Source organism: Meriones unguiculatus, chromosome 5 (assembly GCF_030254825.1).
Source record: "Meriones unguiculatus strain TT.TT164.6M chromosome 5, Bangor_MerUng_6.1, whole genome shotgun sequence".
In the NCBI taxonomy this organism is placed as follows: Eukaryota; Metazoa; Chordata; class Mammalia; order Rodentia; family Muridae; genus Meriones; species Meriones unguiculatus.
Genome location: NC_083353.1, coordinates 42,838,482 through 42,860,924, shown reverse-complemented (window position 1 = coordinate 42,860,924; position 22,443 = coordinate 42,838,482). Strand labels below are relative to the sequence as shown.

The window sequence follows — 22,443 nt, the reverse complement described above, 5'->3', positions numbered from 1 at the left end:
CATAAGCGATATTGTTTACCTGTACAACTGTACCTCTATCCAGTCAACAAGCAATTGTCGGCACCAGTGTTACCAGACCCTAGAGTGTGCTCAGATCCAGGCAGGAAAGAGCCTTGATGAGTGTAGTAGTTTGAATAGGAATTGCCCCCATCGACTCATGTATTTGAATGCTTGGCCCAGAGATATATAGTAATGGCCTGGTTGTAGCAGGTGCGGCCTTCTTGAAGGAAGTGTGTCACTATGGAGCAGCAGATTTTGAGGTCTCAGAAACCCAAGCCATTACTCTGCTTGTTGCTTGTGGATCAAGATGTAGAACTCTCAGCTATCTCTGCCTTGCCATGTCTGCTTGCATGCCACCATGTTGATAATGGACTAAACCTCTGTAAGACAGCCCCAATTAAAAATTTTCCTTTTTAAGAGTTGCTGTGGTCATGGTGTCTCTTCAAACAACAATAAATCCCTAACTAAGACAATGGGCTTATAAGGAGTTGGAAAACATGCAATAAATGTATGGGGACAAATCCCCTAGTGGTATGCAAACCTAGAGTGGGTACCTGGAGCAGCCTGCAGAGCCTGGGAAGGAAGGCATCACTTAGGTGATTGTGCCTGTGTAAAATGCTGACTGACAGCTGTGACTCTCAGAAGCAAATGATACGGCACCATCTTACTGTGAGTAAAGTGAGCTCCAAGGAAGGTGGGCCTTGACTGGAGTATGTGAACAGAGAGGCCACAGAGATGGCTCAACAGTTAAGAGAACTGTCTACTCTTACAGAGTACCAAGGTTCAGTTCTCAGCAGCCATGCTGGGCAGCTTGTAACTCCAGCTCCAAGGATCCAACACTGTTCTGGCTAGTTTATTGTCAGCTGCAGATAGTTTGTTTGGAATTCTGGGGACTCTCCAAAAAGTACAGAAATGCCAGAGCCCTGAGAGGAGTCAGAGGCACTCCAAAGGTGAACAGGTGGCTGCTGCTTCCCCTGCTGCTGCTAGTTCCTGCTGCTACTTTGGCTCTTTGCTGGTTGGAGATAGCCTGACAACGAAGATTTGACTTGCCCCAAGGAAATCAATGCCCCTAATCAGCGGGAAGTAGTCTAAAGAGATCTATGCTGCCTTTCCCATCTATGCTTCTTTCCCTCCTACCTAGTGTTCCGGGGGGGGGGGGAGGATAGGGGTCATATAGGGACATAGGAAAAAGAACCCAATAGAGTAGTCAAATATTCTGGTTACACATAAACCTTGAAGTATGCTAAGTAAAACAAGCTGAGGGATGGAGGTTTGGCTCAGTAGAGCACTTGCCTAGCATACATAATCCTTAGGAGTTCAATCCTTAGTACTGCAAACACACACACAATAAGGAGCAAATCACCACCACCATGATTTTTCCCAATGATTTGTTTTTAGATTTTATTTTTATTTTTAGTTGTGTGTATGTGTGCCACATGAACACAGGTGTTTGTGGAGGCCAGGGGAGGGTGTTGGACCCACTAGAGCTGGATGATGTAATGGACTCAGATCCACTAGAAGATCAGGAAGCACTCTTAGCAGCCGAGCCCTCTCTCCCTGTGATGATGGATTGTTTGTTTGTTTGTTTTGAGACAGGGTTTCTCTGTGTAGCCCTGGCTGTCCTGGACTCGATTTGTAAACCAGGCTGGCCTTGAACTCACAGTGCTCCACCTGCCTCTGCCTCCCTGAGTGTTGGGATCACAGGTGTGAGCCACCACGCCTAGCTTGACAATGGATTCTTAAATATGGACAAAAGCACAGTCAACAAATAAGAATGAAGAAATTAGACTGTGTCAAACCAAAGACTCTGTGCATTGAAGAATAATGTGAAATCACTGAAAAGACAACCAGGGTGAGGTTGGGCGAGAGTGGGGCATGGCTCCGAAGCTGTGAACACTTGCCTGGGTCATCAGAGGACCCAGGTTGAATCACCAGATCCACACAGTGGTTCACATTGTCTTTAACTCCAATTCAGGGGAACCCCACACTCTTTTCTGACTCCTCAGGCATTAGGCACTCCTGTGGTGCACAGACACACATGTAGGCAGAACACTCATACACATAAAATAACAAGTTTTAAAACATGTAAAGGACTTGGCATTTCTCCAAAAGGACATAAGCAACAGGAGGAGAGGCTGCACACATTGTCACTGGCTCAGTGAAGCTCAGCACCCCAGTGAAACACTGCCCTCACTCACACTCAGATGGTTGTAATTAACAAAAAGAAAAATAACCATCGTTGGCAACGGTGTGGAGAAACTTAAACCTTCCTTGGTGTAATGTGGGTAGGAATGTGTACTAGTGCTGTGAAAGTCAGTTTTTCAAAAAGGTAAACATAGACTGAACAGATCCAGCAAATCCACTAGATATTTTTACTCTCAAAAGTTTTTTATTGCATTTAGATGTGTCTCTCTCTGTGTGTGTTAGCTATAGTCAGAGGACAACTTTTGGGAGTCAGGTCTCTCCTTTTACCACGTGGACTCCAGGAATTAAACTCAGGTTGGCAGGCGTGGTGGCTGGTGCCTTCACTGGTTGTACCATCTTGCCAGCCCTCTTTGTTGCTGTTGTTGTTTTCTCTGAGCTCAGGCTGGTTTGGATCTTAACTATGTAGTCTTGACTGGCTTCCAGCTGTGGCCACTTTAGTGCTAGGATTGCAGGTATGTGCCACCAGACCCAGTTTTTCAGGCTCCCCTGCCCCTTATCTTTATCTTGTTTGTTTTTGTTTGGGTCTCACTATGCAGCCCTGGCTGTCTTGGAACACACAGAGATCTGCCAGGCTCTGCCTCTGGAGTTCTGGAAGTAAAGACATGGGCTCTCGCACTCAGTTTGTCAGGGTTTCTTTGATGAGGACACTTGTATTCTAGCATAACCTTACCCAGGGAGTGGGGAACCTGCTGATGGGTTGTGTCAGAGTCCAGGCTGGGCCATGAAGTAGGAAGTAGGCTCTGAGCCTGGAGGGAAGGAGCCTCCTAGGTCAGCCAAGGACTGGACGCTGACTGTTACCGACCAAGTGGGCTCAGGAAACACAGTAGTATTTATTCTGCAGGAGGGAGTGATGGGAGCTAACGGCATGTTCTTAACTGGTATGGGAACAGCTTTTGCCAAGACATCTGATCTCTTGCCCTGTGATTCAGGGTGGCACTGGCAGATTATGTCCAGAGCTTGACATACCAGCTAGCTAAGCTGAGAGCTTGGGGGACAGCCTCCTCTGGGGTTAGTGTGGGACAAACTGAGGCAAGCACATGGTTAACAAAATCAAGGCAGTAGAGACCCTCAGAGAAAAGGCACATTTCCATTTCATTCCTGAAAGAACCTTTAAAGCCCAAACTCAAATCAAAGAGCACAGTATAATAACTTCCTGTGGGCAAATTTATAATTAATCCTGGATTAATTGGCCTTAATGAAGTTGAATTAATTACTGGCTGTTTGTAAAGAACTTTGAACTACCTGAGTACAAAACAGCCTTTAAAAAAAGCAGAAAGGAGCCGGCATCACATTAACATGAAGAAAGAATCCGAGTAATCGCAGCTCTGCAGGCTGGTTCCCGCCAGTGATTTTCTGGGTACCGTACACAGCCTGGGCCACTGTCCCAGGTACGAGGAGGCTGCTGCAGAAGAGGCTGTTTTCCCAGCAGGAGTGTCAGGGTGCGTCCACAGCAGCCATGCTACAGCCTATCTGACCATGCCAGGCCCAGCTGTGTTTTCAGGGGAGCCTGGGTTGCCTCCTTCTCAGTGAGTGGGGAGAACACATAATGGATGATGAATGCAGTAGAAGAATAAACCCCCAAATATGTTAAGGGGCTAGGCATATATAGCTCACCAGGAGATCAATAAGGCCCTGGGTTTGATCTTCAGCACCTCAAAGAAAACAACCACATTAAAGAGTTATCTATGCAAAAGACCAACTAGAGAAAGGGAGAGGGATGGGAGGGGACCAGTCTATCTGAAGTATGCTGTCCAGGGTACCACTCGCTGAGGGGATGGCAGTTGAACTTGAAGGAGGTGAGGAGGACAGTGAGGAATTCTGGAAGAATAGTCCGGAATGAACTGGCTTCTCAGGTCTGAGAATACTCCTGCTAGTAGAAAAGAGGGGGTAAGGCTCTGAGGAACAGGAGCAGATGCAGGGGGTCTGAACAGTAACTCTGGTAAATGAAGACCCTCAGCAGATGCCAACACACACCTACCAGAAGGACTAAAATGAAAACAAGACAAAGCTGTGCCCCTCTTAAATGGAAGTGTCCACTCCAGCACCGCTGGCGGCATAAAGCTATGATGAAATGCCATGACCAAAGCAACTTGTTCATTACTTGAAGTCAGGGCAGGAACTCAAGCATGGCAGAAACCTGGACACAGGAGCTGATGCAGAGGTCATGGAGGGATGCTGCTTACTGTCTTGCTCATCATGGCTTGCTCAGCCTGCTTTCTCATAGAACCGAGGACCACCAGCACTCAGGGATGGCCCTACCCACAAAGGGCTCTCCCACATCAATCACCAAATAAGGGCGTTGACATGAAGAGACACTTAAAAGCTGTAAAGATGGAATTCTCACGAAACATAAGGAGAAGAGGGAAGCTAGTGGTGCGAGGTTGAGGATGTCCTTTTTTTGTTTGTTCTGAGACAAGTCTCACCCTAGATCCCTGGATGTTCTAGAAATCACTATGTAGACCAGGCTCACCTCCAACACATGATCTTCCTGACTCTGCTACATACCACAGGCACATACCATAACACCTAACAGGAATTTGATTTTTAGGTATTGGAGAGTCTGGGGACAAGGACTAATGTAGTGTACTAGGCTGCTCTTGAAATTGTTCTGTAGCTGAAGCTGACTTTGAACACCTGCACTTCCTGTCTCTCTCTCTCTGAAGTACTGGACTTAGAGGATTACACCATGATGCATAGCCAGGAATTTGATTCTTGAGATTTCTACTTGATTGTGACTACCACTGGACTGCAGAGACATTTGGGTGCCACCTTGCCTGGCTATGCAGTGTTGTACCTATGTAGAACCCAGAATCCCATGCAAACACTCTACCAACTGACCTTTGTCCCGGGCCCCTAGAATTCTTTTAGAAGAAAATACATAGGAAGGTACAATGACACTCTCCAGATCCATCATCCAACTCCACAATAATCAACACACAGCCACTGCACATTCCTCTTCTTTTAAGTTTCTAGTTTGGGTAGCTTCTAATTCTCATAATTTCAAATACACCATAATGGGGGCTGGACAGATGGGTCCATCGTTAAGAGCACTGGCTATTCTCATAGAGGGTATTGCTGTAGAGTCTGCAATGAGGTGAACTGAACCAGTTCCAGCACTCTCCTGGTGGCTCACAGCTTTCTCTAAGTCCAGTTCCAGTAGTTATGATGCCTTCTTCTGACCTCTGTAGGCATTGCACACATGGCATACACTTAACACTCAGGCAGGCAAAAAAACTTATACACATGAAATAGAAATAATTAATTTGTAAAAGCCCACATATAGCATAATGATCTATTCAGTGCATGGCCTCAGCCCATGGAACAGTACAGCCCATGGTTAAGCCATTGAAACACCCTCACAGGCATTTGCAGATGGGGGTCTCTTAGGTGATTCCAAATCCCACCACCCAGCACACAGGATTAAGCAAGGCTCATGTGGACTTTACCAATCTCATTTTACTCACCTCCTCTAGCCCCTCTGTCTAGGCAAGCACTTTACCATGAGCTCCGCTCAGTCAGTGTTGCTTACTTGAGTTCTGCTTTGTTCTGAGGTAGAGTTTGACTATCTTGTCCAGGTTGGCCTTGAACTCCTGGATTCAAAGCCATCCTCTTCCTTAGCCTCCAAGGCCCCAGCACCACCCAACGTGACCCAGGCATCTCTGAGACAATTTAAAGTGACAGAAGTAGAATACTTCCTCCTGAGTACTCCAGCATACTTACCACCCCTGGATTCAATATTGGTTTTTAGGGTTTTATTTGGGGGAGGGGAGGGTATAGAATTTCCATAAAGTGCACAGATCTGAAGTGTATACTGACTGCATGTTGATCACTCATACACAGAAAATGCAAACCTTTATCAAAGTTCAAAATATTGTAATCACCTCAGAAAATGCCTTTAAGACTCCTAGTACATTTCCAGTCCACCCCCACTCTCAGAGGCACCCTCAGCATTGTTTAGGCTTTTTACACCAAAGATGGTTTTGCCTCTGAGACAGACATTTGAACCCCACCCCCAAGTTCTGTCCGTAAACCTTCCTGCCAGCCTGTTCCACTCTCCTCTGTCTCAGGTTGTCACAGCCGTGCCTCCAAGTACTACTCCAGCTTAGGTGAAGTGTCACCACCAACAGGAACCCTCTCTTGCCCATGGCTCACTCCCTCTCCACATCTGTGGAGTCATACACATAAAATATAAAATGTAGCTAAAATATTTTTCTTTTTTTAAATATTTTTTATTTTTAAATAATTTTATACATTCACTTGTATCCCAGCTGTAGCCCTCTCCCTCTTTCCCTCCCAATCCTCTCCTCCCTCATCTCCTCCCTGCCCCCTTCTGAGTCCACTGAGAGGGGGTGTACTCCTGTCCTTCCATCTGGTCCTAGCTTATCAGGTATCTTCAGGATGGTTGCAATGTCCTTATCTGTGTCCTAGCAAGGCTGCTCCTCCCTCAGGGGGGAGGGGAAGCTCATGAGTTCATGTCAGAAACAATTCCTGTCCCCCTTACTAGGGAACCCACTTGGATACTGAGCTACCATGGGCTATGTCTGAGCAGGGGTTGTAGGTTATATCCATGCATGGTCCTTGGTTAGATAAACAGTCTCATAGAAGACCCCTGTGCTCAGATATATTCGGACCTTGTGGGGCTCCCTGTCCCCTCTAGGATATACGAATTCCTCCTTCCTTCATATGATTGCCTACATAAAAACATTTTTCAAAGTTCAACACACGAAGTTTACTATTGAGACTGAGGTTAATATCACATTCATAGCTTTCAAATTTAATGTTTGTTGTTGTTTTTCAGTATTGGAGGTGGAGCCCAGGGCTCTCTGTGTGGAAAGGTGAGCACTCTGCCACTGACGACATCCCCAGCCCTCGGCTTATTGCGACAAGGTGGGTAGAATAGGTAGCTTAAGTTGACCTCTGACTTCCAACCTGCTTCTGCCTCTAGGTGCTGAGGTTACAAGCATGTGCTGTCAGGCCCAGCTCCTTTCCTTACAGGTTTAAGACACTTCACCTGAAATGCCTGAAACAGGAAGCATTGGAGAGTTCAAGTTTTTCGCCTCGTATTTTAGAATGCTTGCAAACACATAATGTGATATCGTGGAGGTGGGACCCAAGTCTGAACATGAAATTGTACAGCCCTTGTGTTTGAAGCCTGAGGATAACTTTACGTGCTAGCTTCAGCGTCCTCATGTTTTGACTCTTGCCTGTCACATGAAGTCAGGAGTGGAATTTTCTACTTGTGGAATCATGTCAGAGCTCGGAAAGGTTTGGATTTTGTCGTATTTTGGATTTTTGGATTAGAGAGGCTTGGTTTTTACCGTTTGTCAGGATTTTAGTAGGACAGAGGTGAGCAGTGAAGTGTACTGGGGCAAGGTCCTGTTCAGAACATTTTTGTTGCTTGGAATGTCCTCCAAAGTTCTTGTTAACACCTGATAACCCCTTCCCAAAGATACTCACAAACAAACAGAGGGTAGTGTCTTATTTTTCCTATTTGGAAGATGGGGAAATGGAGACACAAATTTTGGGGGTCAATTCACATGAGGACCCCACCCTCATGATCCTGTTAGTCCTAATGCCCCATCTCCAAATTCTATCACATGCATGGGACAGGGTGGAGGGGGATGTCAAACCCATGGAGAGCACAATTCCACCCATTATCAGGGACTCCACAGTAGAGTCTTCATCCCAGAAACCGCTGGGGCCACTTCCTGCAAAACACAGGTCTGGTTCATCACAGAGGCAAACTGGCTGCCAGGTAGGAGTCAGTAAACCTTAAGCTTGGCCACCATCTGAGCAAAACTGCCACCATCTTTATGAGACCAGCCGTGCCTCTTTTCCAGAGTTCATCATGATAAGGCCTGTGGACATCCCCTCCGAGGAGGAGGCCTCAGCAGGCCCACTGGACCCTCACCTCTGAGTATCTGACTACTCCTCCAAGCTAAATACTGAATTCAGCTGAGTTCAATTCAGCCCTAATTACACATGTCCTCAGGCCCCCAGGGAGGGACTAGAGGATATAGCCTGGTGTAGATTAGGGAGAAGAGGCTTCATCTATGAGGCTGTGGGGAAGCCATAGTCCATGGCGAGAAGACGCTCCAGTGCAGCTGCTCTGTAGCCACCACCACTCCTAACCCCTCACCCATATTTATAAGTAAGCCACATAAACTCACCCCTAGCATAAACTGCCATGGTACTGCCCTTTGGTTTCTCCTTGGAACCTTAGGAAAGGGGTAGATGTCATTCACTTCTCCCCTCAGGAGGGAATTTTAGCAACAAAAGCTGAAATATTTGTCAGCACTCCGAAGTCAGGCTTTATGTTAGGTTGCGTCGTTGTGATGAAATACTTGTACAAACAAAGAAAGAGTTTAGGGTTAGTTCATGGTTTCAGAGATTCAGCACATGGTCACTTGGGCTTGATACCCTGAGCCTATAGTAGGTAGCAGAGTAGCACATCATTTTAGTGATAGGAACAAGTAGCAATCTGACTGAACTGCTCACTTGATGGCGGACAGCAAGCAGAGAAGGGACTAGATACATCCTTCAAAGACACTCTCTCAGCAACCTGCTTCATTCAGCTAAGCTTCAGCACACAAAGTAGCCCACTGGCTGTACCCCAAGCATTCAACACACAAGCCCATGCAAACCAATTCACTTTCAAACCCCAACCCCTCCTGCCCTCGAAAAAGGGAAGGATGGGAATGCAGGGCCAGTATCCTCTCTGCCAATGGCTGAAAACCAAGCCCCCCCCCCCCCATTCTTCACATGGGAGTAATACTTCAGTCCTCATCTCTCCCCTGCCAGGCCCCAGGTACCTTCTTTCCCTTGGCTTTTACCCTTTGCCAGAGCAACCATTTAGGTTTGTGACGTCTTTCGTGATTCCAGGCACCTTTCAAAACCTGAAGGGAGTTGTAGAGGCTGGTAGAACACTCACCACACATTTCATACACAGGTTGCAGCCCCTCATGGTAGCCTCCAGAGTGATGATTTTTGTTTTCCTTAGTCAAGGAGGCCCTCTCCCATCTTTTCACAGTGCTTCCAGGTTTCTAATGGGTAGTTCTCAGTCTGCACTGGACTTCTAGTGACATGCTTGAGGGGCCTTACTTGAGCTTTACTAGGCTCCCTGCCTTCTCCTCTCTATCCTTTCCAGATAGTCTGGCTTGGCCATGGGTCTTGGGTTTTGCCTCACTCCTGTTTTCACAGCAAATAACCTTGATAATCACATCCCAGTGAAGTGTATACAGTCTGCATTTCATTTTTTTTTGGGGGGGGGGTTCGAGACAGGGTTTCTCTGTGTAGCCTTGGCTGCACTCACTTTGTAGACTAGGCTGGCCTCGAACTCACAGCTGGGATTACAGGCATACACCACTGCATCTGGCCCAGTCTTCACTTAACAAAGGCTGGCAGAAATGAACGGAGGATGGATGAGTGGGTGGATGAATGGGTGGGTGGAATGATGGAAGGAAAAAAGGATGGATGGGTGAGAGGATGAAAGGAAGGAGGGAAAGGAAAATGGATGGATGCATGGATGGAAGGAGAGATCCTCAATCTCAGGCTGGCGAGACTTCGTGGGCAAAGCCAGGTGACAGCAATCCCAGGTAGGCAGTCTAGCTCCAGTCCCGCCCAGTGTCCACGCGACGTTCTCTCGACTCGGCGGTAGCGCTGTGCGCGCCCGAGGGCGGAAGCTTTCGTGCCGGAACCGGCGCGCTCGGCGCGGGTTGCGGGGGGGTGCGGCTTAGAGGGCGGACCTCCGGGCCGGCGTTCAGGCGACGGCGTGAGAGGCGGCGGCGGCATGGCAGGCCGGCGGGTGAATGTGAATGTGGGCGTGCTGGGTCACATCGACAGCGGCAAGACAGCGCTGGCTCGGGCGCTGAGCACCACGGCCTCCACCGCCGCCTTCGATAAGCAGCCGCAGAGCCGCGAGCGCGGCATAACGCTCGACCTGGGCTTCTCCTGTTTTGTTGTGCCGCTGCCGGGGGCTGAACCCGGGACTAGCGACACGCTGCTGCAGGTCACGCTGGTCGACTGCCCCGGGCACGCCTCCCTCATCCGGACCATCATTGGCGGTGAGCGCGGGCCGGGGCGGGAGCCGGGCTTAGGTTCGAGCTCGCAGGATGGTGGCGGGCCTGACAACCTAGGCCGCCAGCCCGGGAGGCTTGGGGGTTCGAACTCACAGCCCGCACATGCGGACACAATTATCAACTTCACCGCCGTGCAACGAGATGCTCTCCTAGGAAAAAAAAAAACAAAAACAAAAACAAAAAAACGATCCAAGGAAACAAACCTCAAAAAGGGTTTACGCAAAAGTTGCAAAACAGTCACCACCCAACCTGTCTTTTGGTCTCCTGGTACTCTGTCCCAAACACTGTTTCTAGTTTCCTGTGTATGGATGGTTTCAGGAAAAGTACACAGAAATGCAGATACCGTGCAGAGATGAAAGATCCTGTTTTTGTTTCTCCCGTTGAAATATTTGGAGTAGGTTGCAGTGGGGGGTGAGCCTAGTGCCTTGATCATTAGAGGCAAGTGCTCTGTACCTGGGCTCTCTCTCAAGAGCTCATCTGCCCTTTTGATACACAAATCAGCACTGTCTAGAGACTGCTCTATATTTACACATAAAGTTCCATTACTCATTTTTTAAGCTCACACAAAGTTCCTTTGTACATGTATACCAACATTTTCATGATGGACCTTTGTGACCTTTCCAGGGCTGGCTTTCCGTGCTGCAGTGAATATTCTAGCCCAGAAGGCTTTGGGGTGTGCACTAGTGTAACAGAGTAAGTTAGGTGTGAACTGGCTAAGGCAGTGGGCATATGTTTTCAGTTATGATGGGCACCAGTAAAATCTACTCCTAGAACTTGTACCACATAATTAGTATTTAAATACAGGCCGCTTAGAAATAGGGCTTTATAAATAAAACAGAAGGTCTTGTAACTACCCCTCTTTGCTCGACTCTGGACCTGTCCCATTTGTTTACATGAAACTATTCTTAACGTCTTTTAAAACTCTTTTTGCAGCCCCACTTAACTACACTTAGGTCTAGGGAAAGGACCTCATTGCCTATTTATAAGCACCCAGCACAAAAGGATGCATGGTTGAGTCTACCTGCTGCAGCTTCAGTGACCCATTTCCTGCCTGCCCTCTTGCCTTGGGTTTCTTTCCTGCAGTAAGCCTGTAAGCATATGCCCGAATGGGAATGGGGCGGCTGGTTCATTAGACAGTCCAGGACCCAGCTGTGGTGACCAGTTAGGGCTTGATCTGTGTGTCCTCCCTTTCTCTAGGCTTCAGGCAGTCTCAGACTGTTTCCCCGTTTCACTGAAGTAGAAATAGAGTCTTACTTGCCAGGGTTACTCTCTTGCACAGTCTCTATTCCATCCAAGATTTACTCAATAAAGACTATCAAGAGCCACACTGTAAACAAACACAAAACTCAAAATTCCAGCTAATTTCTGACTGGTCATATTCAAATACATTTTAGGAAATCTAAATTTCCTAAGCCATTGTAAATTGGAGGTGGGACATATACAGTAAAAACCAGAAAGTGGGGTTGACATTTGCCTTGGTGGGGTACCTGACTAGTGTGCAGGAGGCTCTAGGTTCTGTCCCCAGCATTGCAAAGAAAAAAGGAAAAATTAAGTCTTTTCTGGTAAATACAGAATCTGTAATAATGCAATGATTTTTCATTTTTATGATTTTATGCAAATAGTAGAAGTTCAATACAATTTTGACCTTTCCTGGTTCATGATATGGTTGGTTCTCAGGACATTGAGCAAGGCAGCAAGCTGCAGCTCCTAGGCAGCTCTGAGGTCCAGAGTGCAAAGTGCTGTGTACCCAATACTGGCTGCTAATCTGGCAGGTCCAATTTGTGTGTGTGTGTGTGTGTGTGTGTGTGTGTGTGTGTTTCAAGATAGGGTTTCTCTGTGTAGCTGTGACTGTTCTGGATCTTGCTCTGTAGACCAGGCTGTAGATCAAACTCACAGAGATCCACCTGCCTCTGCCTCCCAAGTGCTGGGACTAAAAGCATGCATTACCACCACCCAGCACAATGCATTTTAAAATAACTGTGTTCTGAGCCTATGATAACTAACTGCATTGGGTGTAGCTCAAGTGTAGGGGGCTAAACATCTGAAATGCAGTCCAGAGCAGAAGGACTACATTCTTTTGGAGTTGTACAGACTGGGCTTGAAGCTTTTTTTACTTGCTAGCTATGTGCCCTTTGAGCCCAGCTCTGGATCTTCCATCACTAGTGGATAATGGTGACTCTGGCATGGCTCTTTTCAGATATTTCTGCTTCTTGGACAAACTTTGCAGGAAGCCTGTTTATCATGTAGCCACTAAAGAAGTTTGGACTTAGTAGGTCAGCTAGTCAGCTGGATTGTCAAAGCCTGCCTGCCTCCCAAGCTGAGACCTTTCCATGCCACCCCAGTTTCCTGAATTCCTGCCCACTCCTTGTGTGGCAAACATGTTAGCCTAGTATATATAATCAAGTGGCCATGGCTCAGGCACTTGGTGTTTTGATTGAGACTCTACAACCATACAAGGTGATTTGTGCTCTTGCTTCACATCTTGAGAAAACTCTTTTCTTCTTGGTGTTAAAATGTGGCCTGACTCACTGGAGTGATGAGACCATTCTTCCTTAAGGAGATTTGATTCTTATTTCTTGGGGACTAGGACAATGGAGCTTTTGCTTTTGAAGGGAAGCATGCACCTGTTTTAGTGCCTGCTCTGGCCCAGGCCTGTGATCAGGACCTTGTGGCTGGGCAGTATCCTGTGGAGTAGAAGCGTCGTTCTGGTTTTCAGATGAGGAAACAGTCCTGGCAGGTAAACACACAGGACTGCTGCTGAAAGCCACCTCTCAGCTGTTCTCAGGGTCCATGTATCACTGTGCCATTGCCTTCTTGAACCAGCTACAGGCCAAATATTGGTACTGTTTTTGGAATTTTGCCATTTTGGACACTGCTGCCTCAACAGTGGGTGGGGTCATCCACTGTCTGAATTTTCAGGGGTTCATCAGGTCATGTCAGTCTTTGCTTCTAGAGTCCCAGTACTTTTTTGTTTGGTTTGGGTTTTGAGACAGGGCCTCTCTAGCCCAAACTGTTCTGGAACTCACCTACTAGACCAGGCTAGCCTAGAACTCACAGAGCTCCACCTGGCTGCCTGCCAAGTGCTGGGATTAAAGCTGTGACAACCATGTCTGACTCCCTAGTACATTCTTGTATTTGCATTAATCCAGTTTCCTTGTTCTAGCCCCTGCCTTCCTCAAAGCCTCCTCAGCAACTGCTTTCCTATGTTTCTGACCTCCAGTCATGCTGGTAACTTTTCTACTTCTTAAATAGGCCAACAGTTGTTTCCCCCTAGGTCTTTGCCCTGCTGTTGCTTTCTGGTATGTCAGACTCCTTGTTGCTTGTGTGAGTTCAAATGTCACTTCATTAGTGAGGCCTCCCTGACTCACCTCTCTGTGGTGTGCCTAGTCCTCACCCCTCACACTTTCACATTCCCTGATGCCAGTTGTATCAGTTGTCCTTTGCTAGAACTGGGGCTCTGGGAGAGCAGAGTAAGACCTGACTCGCCCGTGTTCTCTGGTGCCTAAGCTGACACCAGGCACCTGGCAGATACTTAGTGAGTCCTGAGAGGGAGAGCTGTGTTCCACCACCGACCTAGCTAGTTGTGAGTGAGTAGACAGAGTTAGGGCAGGCTGACTTGAAATCATCACATCCTGTTGTCAGCGCTCCCCTTGTCCAGGAGATGACAAGAGAACTGACAAAGGGATGCTGCTATACTCCTAGAGGACTCTGGAGTTCTATGCACAGAGAGCAAAAGCTGGAGTAACTCACATAAGCATGGACTGCACTTATGTAGCTACTCTGGGCTGAGACGAGAGGATCGCCTGGGTCCAGGAATTTGAGTGCAGCCTGGGCAACATAGTGAGGCACTGTTAAAAAAAAAAAAAAAAAAAGACATTCCTCACCCTTTATTGAGACACAGTGTGTGGGCATATTGGAAAGAAGAGCTTTCCTAGGGCAAGGAACCACCAGGTGAGGCTGCTTTGTCAGTTTAGGGTCAGAGGTAACTACTGGTAGCATGGGGCACAACAGGATGTCATCATGGGATGTGACAGTGTGTGTATGACAGTGGAAGGTCTGAACAGAGTGGCCCTTGGGATGATTCCTCTTACAGTCCTGAGCACGCTGGAAGGCTGTTGTTGTATAAATATATGTGGCTAGCTGAGCTGTGGCAGGGACTCCATGAGCAGAGGTGTGGTCTTCTAGTCCTCTCCTGCTCCTGGGATCCTTGGATGACTATCCCAGCTGGTCTTCATCTGTGGGTCACAACCTCTTTTGGGGTCAAATGACCCTTTAAACTGGGTTTGCCTAAGGCCATCAGAAAATACATATTTACATTCCAATTCATAACAGCAAAATTATAGTTATAAATTAGCAAAGAAAATAATTTTAAGGTTGAGGATCACCACAATATGAGGAACTGTATTAAAAGGTCGCAGTGTTAGGAAGGTTGAAAACCACTGGACTATGCTTTAGTTCTGCTCTCCAGCTCACCGAGAGGTTCAGACCTTTTGTGGAATATACAGTCCCCTGGAGGAGGCAGTCGCGATAACTGAGTCCACGGTGGTCGCTCCAAAGGACAGTCTCTTAAGTTAAAGCCAGCTCTCTGCTTCTGTTCTCCGAGGTGAACACTCTAGAAGCAAGAATCCCTCCTTCATGGAAATTGGATCTCATCTTCCTTGTGGCTCTGATGGAGTACGGGGTGGTGCTCTGGGTCAGAGGTGATGAGTGCATGTGTCAGTTATTTGGTGGCGTCCTTGTAGTTGGTGCTTTAGTTTGTTGTGTCATTAACCCTCACAGCTGCCCTGGGGAGGAAAGGTGAACTTCACATTTTATAGATGAAAAAACAAAACAGAAGTGTACCTCAGAGAGAGCAGGGACACAGTTACTGCTAGCCAGGTTTGAACTCAGTCCATGTGTCTCCACAGCCCTTGTCTGGCTTTCTCAGTGGAAATGAAAAGTGTGCTGTCCACTGCACCCCCTGTGGTAGTGCTCCGGGTGATATTTTTCTCAAATCCATTTTCCAGTATAAATCTTTCAGGGTTGGAACTTCAAAAAGATTAAACAATGTATGTTTTAAAGACTTGGGTTAGGGTGAGAGACTTAAGACTGGTCTTCAATCTCACTCCAGCAGGAAAGAAAAAATGCTGGTATCGTGGCTTGGCAATTTATAGTGTTCTGGTGGCTGCGAGGATTAACAGTGCATTGTCTCTGAGTCTTTTGTTCTGGTTGTTAATGAACAGCTTTTCTGCCACCACTGACTTGTCTCCAAGCCCTCTCATCTGTACCCACTGTGTGAGTCCTGCATGGCCAGAGCCTTCTCTGGGCCACTCCCTCACAGGAATGGACAGGACTTTGTATGTCTGACCCAGTCACTGCACTTGGAATCTTGGGAGGTGGGTAGTTGTCTCTTACTCGTGAGACAGCTTTCTTTGTGTCTTTGCTTTTCTGACTTTCTGTGATCTTGGTGCCTAGGGGGTAAAAGTTTTTGGCTCTGTGATCTGCTTTTCCAGACCCATCCCTTTAAGTCCCTCTGTATTCTGTTTGAGACCCTTCCTTTGGACTCATGAATGGAACAGTTCATGTGTGCAAAACAGTGTATGCCATCAGCCAATTTCTCATGTCACCCTTTGTGCATTGACCTTGAGGTATGTACACCTAGGGTCAGAATGCTGCTTGGTATAAGCAGAGGCAAGGCCTTGGACACAGGCCTTGACAGCCAGGGGACAAAGGGGTGTTATTTTAATGAAAAAAAAAAAAAAAAGAAAAAGTCTTTTTTTTTTTTTTTTTTGTTCTTGGTCTTTCTGTGAGAATGTGTGTAGGAACACATGTTGTTAAAGTATGGCATTTAGCTGGGTGGTAGAGGCGTACGCCTTTTATCCCAGAACTCAGGGAGGCAGAGGCAGGTGGATCTTTGTGAGTTCCAGGTTGTTCTACAGAGTACGTTCCAGGACAGCCACGGCTATATATATATATATATATATATATATATATGGCACTTACATGCTTTCTCTGCAACATTGAAGCTTATTTAAAACTATGCTAGAAGGGGAAGTGCTTCCTTCAACTCAGAAGCTTTGGCCTTAGGCATCTGCTGGGCCTTTCTTCCCTGTTCTCTGTGCCTATGTCTATTATTTTCAGCACACACACCTGGAAGATTCTGCTGTCTGGTACGGCTTATGTGATGTCCTCTACTATCATGGGCCAACATAAGTTGCTTGCTTTCCTTTGCTTCAAAGGTTCTCTCTGGTCAGTAGGAAGTCTGCCTCACTGCAGTGCACTGCTATAGAAGTACAAGCGCTTCTGTTGTGCCTGGCGCCTTATCACTCTCTGACCCCACTTGATCTCCTTCCAAGCTGCAGTGCCTTTAGCTGTCTCCGGGAGACTCAAGTTGAGCTCCTCTGCACCATTTTCTCTTGGAGCTGGACAGCGGGTGACTTTGCTTTGGTTGGGGTGACAGTGTGGGAGCGGCACAACATCAGACACAGTCTTGAGTTTAAATTAATGCAGAATATTTGAGCAGGAACCAACAGGAAAGAAAAATGGAAGCAGGTAGTCATATTTCATTCCGTTGGGGTACATTTTTCTTCTCATGGGGCTTGCCCTTGAGAACAAAACATATCAAATGTTAAATCAAAGAATATTTTTGTAGTCATGCTAGGAATAGAAAATAATGCAAAGACTTTGCCTTCTTGAGGCAAATATTTCGCTGGAAGGTTATAATCAAAGTCAGAAGGAAATTGTAGCCACAGCTTTGGTAAAGCTGTGATCACTTAAAATTAATTGCTTTTAAGCTTTTTGCTGAACGTCTCCTGTCTGCATCCGTGTGTCTCTGGGTTTTCCTTCAGAACCACTTCATTCAGGCAGGGGTAAGATTTAAGCAGGCAGGCAGCTCAGAAGATAACCTCTAAATGAAACCCCAGAACCTGGCCCTTCTTGGTCATTCTTTTGTTCAGTGGAGCCTTGGCCAGGCTGGGACTGAGCCTTCCGTGATTCTCTGTTCCCTTTGCAATAACAGCTTTGGTAGCATGTAGAAGGTGATGCTGTCTGTAGCTCTGGCCTTCACCTACCTTATAGCTCCAGTCCCAGGGAGGGTGGCATTTCTGGGATAGCCTTATGATGGGGTTGGGAACCAGTCTGAACTTAGCAACACATTGTCCTCTGCTGTTGGAAGGACCATACTGTGCTGGAAGCACCATGGGGTGGGGATGATGCCAGTGTCTTCTATAGTTCTACCTGGACTGCCTCACAGAAAGTACATGCTAGTTTTTAAAAGCAGTTTAGTCCAGACACTGTGCAGTTCAGCATGTTCAGTATTTTCCCATGTGTCTATGGAGTTGTGTGGTTATCCTCTACAAAGAGGCGCTGTGCTTGCTCACAGTCGGCCCTGCAAACCTGGGCAGCTGCCAGCATCCTTCACAGCTCTGTAGAGTTTAGACTCTGACAGAAATGGAATTGTTTTGTGCCTGACTTATGCTTGGGATATGCTTTGTAGTTGTTTTGAGAAAGGGTCGCACTGGGTAGCTCATGCTGGCCTTGAACTTGCATTGCTCCTGCTTCTGCCTCCCAAGGACTGGCATTATGGCATTCTCAGTTTAGAGCATGCTTTTTAAAGTTAATCCATACTATAACATGTAACTATACTTTATCTTTTAAAAAATAAAATATTTCCAATTGTGATAAAATACTTGCTACCTTACTAAGCTATCCAGATTGCTTCTTTCTGTGCCATGCCTAGCCAGTGGAGACCCCTGTCCTAGGGACTTTTGGTAAGAGAGGGTCAGATGGTAATGTCTTGATGGTTTTATTTTTGTTTGTTTTCAAGACAGGTGCTCACTACATAGAACTATGTAGACCAGACTAGCCTCAAATTCACAGAGATCCACCTGACTCTGCCCCCTCCCCAAATGCTAGGATTAAAGGTATAGACCACTACGCCCAGTTGTCATGGTGTTTTTATTCACTCACTGGTTCTACATGCACCTTTTGTGCAGTGTTGTTTTGGATGTGAAGTCAGATACAAACCATGTGTCTCTTCAAGGGTCTAGTAGTCAGGTGAGACAAGAGGGTGTGGGGTGGGCAGGTAAGATGCAGGGTTGTAAGAGTCTTGATCAGGAGAACCTGTTATGTGATGTGTGGGTGTGTTGTGGAAAAAGCAGTAAGGACACACCCTGATGGGGACACAGGGCCAGGCCCAGACATATGACCTGGAGATTTCCAGTCACAATGGCTACAGGGAATAGTCTCAGCAAAGTCCAGGAGCGGAGCTTGTGGGGAAGTGTGAGGTGATAAGGTACTAGGCCAGTCCAGAGAGGCTTCCGGGAGGAGGGGCTATCTTGTTGGAACTTTGTAGAATGATTGAGAGCTTACTGGTGAAGAAGATGGGGGACATTTCAGCTAGAGGACCCAGCATACAGATAGATAAGGCAAGACCAGAGAATGGAGTTCATGAAAGAGGAAGCAAGTAACAGGCCCAGTGGCTAGAGGTCCAGCTTCTGAGCTCTATCCTCCCTGCCTCTAGCCACTGGGCCTGTTACTTGTGGGAGGGAGTGTGTTTTAATAGTGGTTTCCACTAGCTCCCTTGGAGTCTTAAAACAGGCCCAGGACAAGTGGCCTTAGGGCCAGGTATTCTGAATGTACCCTTCCAAGAACAAGCAGGCTGCAGGACCTAGAGCTCTGGCATGCTGGTAGGGAATACCAGGCAAGGCTAAAGAGCTTCTGCCTCTCAGGAGAGGGTAAGTATAGGTTTGAAGGGTACACATTACCTTTTAGACCCCATTCAAGACCCCTGCCACTGTATTCTCAATGCCTGTGTCAGGGTGGCTCTGGTGGTAAGGAGCTTGTTGTAGGTCTCAGCTGCTAAGTGCTGCCCCAAACTTTCCCCAGCCTGCTGAGGATTGCAGTCATGCGTCAGTCCATGTCCTCAAATTTGACAAATTTTACCTCAGTACAGGTGACAGTGCATACTGATGGACTGAGAAATGATGGGATCTGCATCCCTGCTGTAGATCAGGGTTGGTGCTGTCCCCTATGTGTGGTTAGGTGCTAAGGGCCTCCATATCAGGAGAAAGCCATAGCTCCTGAAGAGCAGATGGTTGGTCACGAGCACTGGTCTCTCGTCATCCTCCCCTGCACTGTTCACCATTCTTCTCTGTACTGTGTGAGTTTTGCTTCTTGTTAATTGGGTCTTTCATTTTCTTGTGCTATGCAGTTAGGCCCCTGCTGCTTTGAAGTGGCCTCACTGAGTAGGAGGGAGGACTTAGTTAATGTGGATGCTCCTCTTGGCAGGAGAAAAAACAACTTTGCTGTTGAGAGACGTTGACTTTTTCTCTTTTGCTGTCACAGTATTATAATGATGCTCTCTTGTCTTGAGGCCTTCAGGAGGACTGAAATGATTTCCTTTGTCTCTAACCTACTTCCTGAGGATATTTATTTGGTGGCACACACAGGTGCTACTTAAAGATAAACTTGACTTTTTTGCCTTTAAAATCAGTACTGGAAATGCACTAATGTTGCTCTGCTTGGTTGAAGGACCTGCCTGACCTGGTCCTTTGCAAGAGGTTTAAAGCCCAGAGGTCTATGGCTGCTGCCCTTGGCTATCTGACCTTGATATTAGAGCTAAAACTGCTCACCTGCACTGTATTTCACACTTGAAGACTCCACTGTGGTCATTTCCAGATGAGTCCTTTTCCTTGGTTCTTTTGACACAGGCACCAGAGACCCAGTATGTGTGTAGTTAGGTATTTTCTGTTCTAGGAAGATGGCTTAGGACAAGGTTAGGGATGGTCTGCAGAGCTTAGCCCTGGAGGAGGAGGACTGACCTAAGAAAGAAGGCCTTGTTTCTTTAACACTTCTGCCTGACACCTAGAGACTAGAAAACCACGATTGGCAGGGATTGGAGTCCAGCTAGGCATGGTGTTCCCTATTGCCAGTGCCCTTTTACTGCATAGTCTGACCACCTGCTGTGAAGGACAGCCACATTTCCAACAGGATTTCTTGTTGGATGTTGTTGAGAGCTTACCAGCAAAGAAGATAGGGGACATTTCAGCTAGAGGACCCAGCATCTACAGACAGACAAAGCGGGACCAGAGCATGGAGTTCACGAAAGAGGAAGCCAGTAACAGGCTCAGATAGTAATGTTGTGATTGTGTAGCCCAGAAGAGTGGCCATGAGCCTTGGGTAGTTTTGAGCATTTGCATGGAGGTTAGTGCTGCTGAGGCATGGGAAAACAGATTTCAACTCAGTGCAGCTGACAGTGCAGCACTGGATGGACTGAGAAATGGCTTGTTCTACATCCCTTCAGTAGACAAGGATTGGTGCTGTTCCCTATGTGTGGATTGGTGCAAGGGGCTGGCATCTTCTTGGGAAGGAGCTTGTGGGTCCCTGTCTTCCCTGGTATTCCCGATTTGCTCTTTACTTGGTCTGCATGCCTGCCAAGCACCCCCTTGACCTGCTTGCCTTCCTAGTGCCCTGTGGCCTGTGAAATGGCCCTGTCTTCCCTCCTCATTCTCACAGGAATCACTTGCTGGCCTTGTACCTTTAGCAGTTCCATCAGTGCAACTGCTGCTTTTGGACCTAGCTCCAGACTGGCTGAGCTCAGTCAGTCAGCTCCCTTTACTATCTTCCAGTCTGCAGCCGGGAACTCTTCCTAGACAACTTCCATGCCTCCCCGCTTACATCTTCAGTTGCTCTCTGATGGCAGAAAGCCCGAGACCCTCATCATGACTGATGGGGTCCTTCCTGATTTGTGTTTTCTCCCTCTGGGACTGCGTTGACGCTGTCTGGAAACTTCTGCACAGACAGAACTTGCTCTCTCAGGCTGTGCCTTCTGATGACAAGCGCTTTCCTAAGGGAGCCTCCTTGTCCCCCTCCCAGGCTTGACTAGCTAACTTCCTTGATGGCTTGTGCAGCCTGTGCATGCTCTTAGGAATCTGTTTCTTCCGTCTCACTCATTGTACTTACTGGGTGAGCCGTTGGAAGGCTGGGGCCTGCTATCGTTTAACTTGGCCTCTAAGGGGGTAGGATGGACTTGGCCCAGTGAATAACCGACACATGCATGCAGGCACTCAGGAGTTACTGAATGAACGGTGGACGGATGGATGGATGAAGAAGAGGCCATTTCCTACTGCCTGCACCGAGCAGCCCTACTCCTGTGGTGCTTTAAGGGACTGACCAGAGTTCAACAGTGGAGGAAGCCTGCCTTGAGGTTAGACAAGTTAATCTTTCAATGGAAATTCAATCCTCACTTTTCATTTTCAGGCCACTTTGCGTAGCAAAGTAGTTTAACTCATAGCAGATTTCTGCCATGCTGATGGTTAATTTCACGGCCCACAGAGGGTCAGCACACTAATGCCGAGAACACGGCGACCTCGGTGTGGCTCGCCGCACACAGTGAGGGCCCAGCAGCCCTGTTTTTTTTAGAGCAGCAGTATTCAAACATCCTTCAGCAGGCTGATTTTGAGTTAGCAGGGCTGACCCTTTCAAGAACATTTTTAAAGGCTATAGTATAGATCCCTCCCAGGCTGTGTATTTTCCTTTCTCCATGCAGTTCAAAAGGGCTGCGTCATCTCACAGGGTTTTGCCGGCAATCTTCAGCTTGACCCTGGTTGTTTAAATCTGCAGGAGGAAATTTGAACAAACTTGTACGTTGGTAATTCTTCTGCCTTCATGAACCTTTAACCTTAAGGTTTCTTTCGGAGCCACTGGCTGCATTGTCACCCGCTGCCCCTGCCGAGGCTTTCAAAGGGCATTGTCTGGTGCGTCTGTTTTCACTTTGCTACTGGCGTTCTTTTGAGGAAGGGTATTAATTTAGACCTGATTCTGAGGCAGGAGGGGAACTTTAAAACTTGCCCCAGAGCTCAGGGATGGGGAAATGAGCATAATGCAAGCCCATGGCTGATGCTGGTGAAGGAGAGAGGCCTCTAGCTATCCAGTGGGCAACCTCAGCTCTACCATGTCCTGTCTGATACCATGGCCAAGGAGGTGATTGGCTCCGATAGGCAAGCCTGTGGAATGTGAAATCCCGGAGTGCCAAGATTTTAGGGACTTGGGAAGACAAGGGTGAATATGGGATTCCACTGATGAGTATAAAATGACCACATACTAATGAATTTCCTGGGGTCAGCAAGAAGATCCCTCACGTCTGGGAGAACTCTGGTGCTGCTGGGCCCTGTCGCTGTTC

General features: G+C 47.3%; 1 protein-coding gene across 2 annotated transcripts in view; it reads left to right on the top strand.

Annotated features, from left to right (window-relative positions):
• The first annotated feature begins 9,943 nt into the window (after window positions 1-9,943).
• The window catches only part of Eefsec (eukaryotic elongation factor, selenocysteine-tRNA specific), a 197,277-nt gene continuing 184,777 nt past the window's right edge, over window positions 9,944-22,443 (top strand). Inside the window, exon 1 of one of the 2 annotated variants that reach the window (XM_021638825.2) lies at window positions 9,944-10,268. In XM_021638825.2, the coding sequence (XP_021494500.1) occupies window positions 9,995-10,268 (274 nt within the window). In that variant the 5' untranslated portion in view covers window positions 9,944-9,994. The remainder of the gene's footprint in view (window positions 10,269-22,443) is intronic. The other variant, XM_060383722.1, reaches the window with a different exon arrangement.